General features: G+C 42.4%; 1 protein-coding gene across 2 annotated transcripts in view; it reads right to left on the reverse strand.

The window, feature by feature from the left end:
* Positions 1-295: 295 nt before the first annotated feature.
* Positions 296-5,982, reverse strand: part of prr5b (proline rich 5b (renal)) — an 8,408-nt gene continuing 2,721 nt past the window's right edge. For both annotated transcript variants that reach the window (XM_016256379.1, XM_016256380.1), the window contains 7 exons: positions 4,634-4,714; positions 4,102-4,150; positions 3,964-4,021; positions 3,618-3,709; positions 3,354-3,494; positions 1,775-1,913; positions 296-1,697 (listed from right to left, as the gene is read on the reverse strand). In XM_016256379.1, the coding sequence (XP_016111865.1) occupies positions 1,369-1,697; positions 1,775-1,913; positions 3,354-3,494; positions 3,618-3,709; positions 3,964-4,021; positions 4,102-4,150; positions 4,634-4,714 (889 nt within the window). In that variant the 3' untranslated portion in view covers positions 296-1,368. The remainder of the gene's footprint in view (positions 1,698-1,774; positions 1,914-3,353; positions 3,495-3,617; positions 3,710-3,963; positions 4,022-4,101; positions 4,151-4,633; positions 4,715-5,982) is intronic.

Below are 5,982 nucleotides of genomic sequence, written 5' to 3' on the forward strand. Positions count from 1 at the left end.
CAGGAATATAAATACAGCGGGGGAACGTCAGGATGCCTGACTGGTTATGTGTCAGCTAGTTAGTGTAAGTGAATGATCGCCTGTTGCATTAGTGATCGTCAGAGGTGTCCTGAATCTGCAGCGGTGTTTGTCGAGGCTCGACTGACCTGAGCAGAATCTCAGCTGGACTCTACCGCTTCTGAAGGACGGTTTCAGCTCAAGCTGCCGATCTTAAGAAACGCTCAATCTAAAACAAAGAGGGAGCAAATCCAGCCTCAGCTCTCAAACATTCATCACACATCAGGGAAAATGTAGCAGTAAAGGACAAACTTCTTTAATCAACAGTAAAATGCTATTTCACTCGATTAGAATTACAATAAAAATAGTGATCTGCTCAAGTAAAATCAAGGTCATTATTCAAAACATGATTGTGAAAACTTTTCATATTTACAAACTAATGAAAAAATCCTGCTGCAAATGACAATAGTTTTGTTCATTCACTTACTGACTGCAGCTCCAGTGGTTTCTCCTAAGAAGCGTCTTTAAAAATCAGTCATTTTACTGTCTATTTCTAAAGAATATTTGCTGGCAAACTCGTACAGTGCTCCATAAGAATCTTTCATTAAACACGAGATGAAGTACTGATGAAGTAGAGCAGCACCGCAGTGTTCAGAATGAAGAACTAGCACACTGCACTAACCGCATCCAAACACCTCGACTGACGCTAAACTCGGCTCGTCTTTCTCACGCTGATGAACGCTCGTCTGCACAAACAGACCAGACAAAACATATGATGCATCACAATAAATCAGTGCATTATTAGATCTAACTGTACGTCACATTATTAATAATCAAACCGTAATGTGACAAGAGGAGAAATCACTGCTCGTGTCTGAAAAACTTTAGCAGCTTTAAAAACATACTTTGCTCTCTCGTGCTCGTTATTGCTTGTCATGCACTTTGCTTTTCATTTTGTTACTATTTTCTAAAGAAATGTTTTATGGAAAAATACTTGAAGACTATTGAATTCATTATTATTTATAATTATGCAAATGCATTGATTAGGGTTAGGAACTTTTTAAATAGTTAAAATCATTCATGGATTTCGTGCATTGGTATTAAAATTAGAAAAGTGAACTTTGTCCTTTGTCCTCCTTTTGAAAGTCAGTAAGTTAGAAACACAAGACAGCGGCGTTGCACAGTTAATCCGATTCTGTGCAAAAACGTCACCAGTCTGCAGTCTGGTAAAGGAACTCCGTCAGGGTGCAGCTACACATATCACGCTGCTAAACTAGTATGGTAGAGGAGTATGTTAGTCTGCTATTCTGAACACGAAACAAACTCCCCTCATTCTACAAACTTTGCAGCGGCCTGTCGTCAGGTCAAAGGTCACGCCGCGCTCTCGCTCTCCCGGCTGAAGTCAGACGAGCTGGAACGCTGCCGGCGGAAGTCGATGAATATTCCCTCGGTGTCGGAGTCCAGAGACTCCAGGATCTGGTCCACGATGGGAGGAGACGGATCCTCGCAGACGTCTGGCTCTTCTGCGCAGGAGGTCATCTGACAGACGGAGTGGCGTCTGGCCCCGGCGCCGGCGCTGCTCTCGGGGTCGTACTCGGCCACCGGCGTCAGCATGGGCATGTTGTAGCTCTTGGAGCGCACCACGGGGTTCTTAGCGGGCGAGTCGCTGGAGCGCGGCCATCGGCGCAGGAGCCGCTTCTCTGAGAACAGCAAACGAAGGAAGGGTCAGGAGAATGTGCTGCGACCGCTGCGTGAGCTTTACTGTGACGCTGCTCACCCAGAACACACGAGCTCTGCGCCACCGAGCCGTCGCCGGAGAACAGGCCGTGAGTCCCCAGATACGGAGACACCACCTTCTGCACCAGACACTCCAGCTTCAGGTAATCACTGCTCACACCTTTAGACTCGTGAACCCCCTGCGACACACATCACATCAACACCAGCCTCCGCTCACACCACTCCATCATTCTGAATCATCAGAAGACGGAGTGAAACTTTGCAAGCATTTTCATCACATTATGAACTGACGCATTCATTTCCGTACACTTACTTTGATTTCTATAAGCACGTCTCTCACACTTTCACCCAGAAAACATTTCTGCAGGTTTTATGAAGGCAAATGTAAGACTTTAAGACCATTTTAAGTAAAGAGTGTTCTCTTAATGTAAAAAGATGAAAATACAATCTTCATTTCTTTCTAGTTCTTTTTACAAAAACAAAAAATAGCTCAACTATAATATGGAAATAACTTCCTCAGTAATTTTATCTGGGTTTTCCAGTGCACATGTCTAAAGACAAATGACACAAGTCTTGTTTTCTGATAAACTGATCAAAACTGAGTAAATTTATAATTAAAACAAGAACAAATTTACAAGGTCAGAAAAATCTACTTAATTCAAACAGAAAACACTGACATATCTGTTCTTGTTTTTAAGCATAAACTCATTTAATTTTGTTCAGTTTCTCAGAAAAGATTTCAACTATCTTCATTTTGCTCCTCCAGTAAATCTATCTTGATTTAAGGAAGTTTAGTTATTTGTACTGGAAAACAAGACAAAGATACGGAGGAAGAAACTCGTTTTTGCAGTGCAAGCAGCATTTAATGTCATGACTTTATGAATTGAAGACGTTCTGCTCTGATTTAGGACATTCTAAGGCTTTAATTTGTCAAATTCAAATTCAGACTCTTCAAGACCAACAGAAACCCTGCAAGTAGCTGATTCATCATGATCAAATATCTGACGGATCACTGCAGCAGATGTGAAAAAACTAAACAATAAAACAAAAATATGACGAGCCCTTTAAAATGCAGCATGCAGAGATAGACAGGAAATGAAACCACAAACAAACCAGAAAGAAACACACACTCACACACACACACACACACACACACACTCACTCACGCCTTGTGAAGTAGAAGTAAGGTGTAGATACATTTCACACAGAGTCTGAAGGTCAGAGATGATGCAAGCGCAGAAAACCACAAATATACACACGTCTCATAAACCCATTATGACACATTTGCTTGGAAATAAAACTCAGTTCACATACGTGTACACTAAAACACACGTGTGACTCCGTCCTGTAAATTTAAAGGGGTCATATGACGTTGCTAAAAAGAACATTATTTTGTGTATTTGGCTATGACCCCTTTAAAATGTGTTACACACACGCTACAGAAACCTACTTGAAACAGTTTCAGCTCTGCGTCGACTCAGGAAATCTAGAGCATTATCAAAGTTTCTGATGTTTGTTGACACGAGCGCCACAAAGGTTGCTGGGAAACAGCTGCATCTGTTCTGTAACACACACACACACACACACACTCTCTCTCACACACACACACACACACACACCTGCAGGATGAGGAGCATCTGAATGACGGAGGGCGGCACACGGGCCCGCGGTCGAGTCAGAGCATCGTCCAGCTTTATGTTGAGAGTGATGATGTTCCTGAAGTGCAGCAGAGCCAGCTGACGGACAGACGGCTCCTTCCCCTGAACACACACACAGAGTCTCAAATACACCACCAGTTCATCCTTTACACACTCTCACTAGTTCAGACCAAATAAATCTGCTCTATCAGCAAAATAAGTGTATTAGAGTGTTTGGTGAAGTACCTGGACGGGGTAGAAGATGGCCTGCAGCATAGACAGAACATCACAGAAGAAGAAGTCCCACGTTTCTGCCAGAGAATCCAGCAGCTTCTGACCTGCACACTCACACACACACACACACACACACACACACACACACAGAGCAGAACTGACTTCATAAATCCACTAAAAGTCACATCAGTGAAGCATTAGAGACACATGATCTGATGGAGGACTTTCAGAAGTGTGACGTGTGGACGATTCTTCTGAAGGCCACATCAGCATTAAACCCATCCTTTTAACGCAGAGGAAACTCTTCAAAACCACAAACACATGTGAACCGTCAGAAATGGTTCAGACAGCACCTTACCTTCATAAAAGTGAATCTTATCTCTCAAAATCACCATTCCTTTCGTCAGCAGCTGATTCTGTGACACAATCACAATCAAACTCAATTCACAGCTGCTTCATTTAGTATCGATTATTGATCCGAGACTCGACTGATCACCTGCAGATATTCTGTGAAGAAGGAGCCCAACTCGGTCTTTAGGAGCTGCCTAGAGACAGACAGACAGACCGAGAGACAGAGACAGACACAGATGGACAGAGAGACAGAGAGAGAATTACTCAGGGTGAAAGGTGAAGGTCTGTATTATTCACACACTGATGCTGCTCATGTAAAAAGTTGTTTTATTTAAACAAAGTTATTAGCACTTTTAAACATGTTTGTTTATTCTGTATCGAGGAGTTTGACGAAGCATGAGTACTAATTATTCTTTATTGTGTACTGGAAATGAAAGGAAACTTCTAGTCTGAACACAAACACATCCAGAAACATCTAGACAGTCCCGTGAGAAAAACTTCATCAGTCAGTGAGTCTGTGCCTCAAACATCTGCCTGAGTAATAAAGACTAGTCAACTGTGATCAGACCACACGACTGACTGTGTTAATTAAAGGGGTTCTAGTCGTCAGGCTGTTGATTTACCAACGGTTTCATTCACACTGGCCATAACCAGCAGGACTACTTAAGGGCACTCACCTGACGCCTTCATTCAGCACATAGAGCTCATTCTCTCCCAGATCCTTGCGCTGGAACACGGCGATCACGGCATTATGGATGCTGACACACACACACACACACACACACACACACACACACACACAGACACAGACACAGACACAGACACAGACACACACAGAGACACAGACACAGACACAGAGACACAGACACACAGACAGACACACAGACACAGAGACACACACAGACAGACAGACAGACACAGAGACACACACACACACACACACACACACACACACACACACACAGACACACACACACACACACACACAGACACACACACAGACACAGACACACACAGACACACACACACAGAGACACACACAGAGACACAGACAGACACAGAGACACAGACAGACACAGAGACACAGAGACACAGACAGACACAGACACACACAGACACAGAGACACACACAGACACAGAGACAACACACACAGGCACAGACACACACAGACACACAGAGACACAGACAGACAGACAGACACAGACACACATAGACACAGACACACACACACACACATTAAATGTGTTTGTTAGATTTCAGGCTGGACTGACATCTGAACTAGGTTTCACACTAGGGCTGCACAATTATGGCAAAAATCATAATTATCGATATTTGAAATTGTAACTGCGCTTATTAATTACGATGATCAGAGTTTACATTGAATGATGTTTATACCATTGTTTAAAGCAACTGCACGCCATATTTTTTACATGAAAATAAACTAACTGAAAACACTAACTGAAACACTTTATTGCTTTTCTATAGTATTAAGCCTCAAATGTCAACTATTGGATGATGATCGGTTTCTTCTTTAAATAATAAGTAAAACATGCATGATATTATTTTATACTAAAACTAAAATTGGAAAAACCCTTAAGATAACCTGTAAAAAGAAAAAACCCCACAAGCACTCAGAATAATATAGGTGGACTTTGAGCGATTACGTAATTGTGGCATCCGTAATTGTAATCGTGATTAGAAATTCCATTAATCGTGCAGCCCTTTTTCACACTGAAAGATTGTGTGTAAAATAAAATCAGATGAAATGAAGGTGAAAGATTTTCTGCTCACTGAGAAACAAAACATTACATCAGCTGAATGACACACACTCACACACAAACACACACACACTCTCTCTCTCTCTCTCACACACACACACACACACACACACACACACACACACACACTCAAACACTCTCACACATACACACACACTCACACACACTCTCTCTCTCACACACACACACTCTCTCTCACACACACACACTCTCTCTCTCTCTCTCTCACACACACACACACACACAC

The sequence above is a fragment of the Sinocyclocheilus grahami genome, unplaced genomic scaffold, assembly GCF_001515645.1.
Source record: "Sinocyclocheilus grahami isolate Dianchi unplaced genomic scaffold, SAMN03320097.WGS_v1.1 scaffold1423.1, whole genome shotgun sequence".
NCBI classification, from domain to species: Eukaryota; Metazoa; Chordata; class Actinopteri; order Cypriniformes; family Cyprinidae; genus Sinocyclocheilus; species Sinocyclocheilus grahami.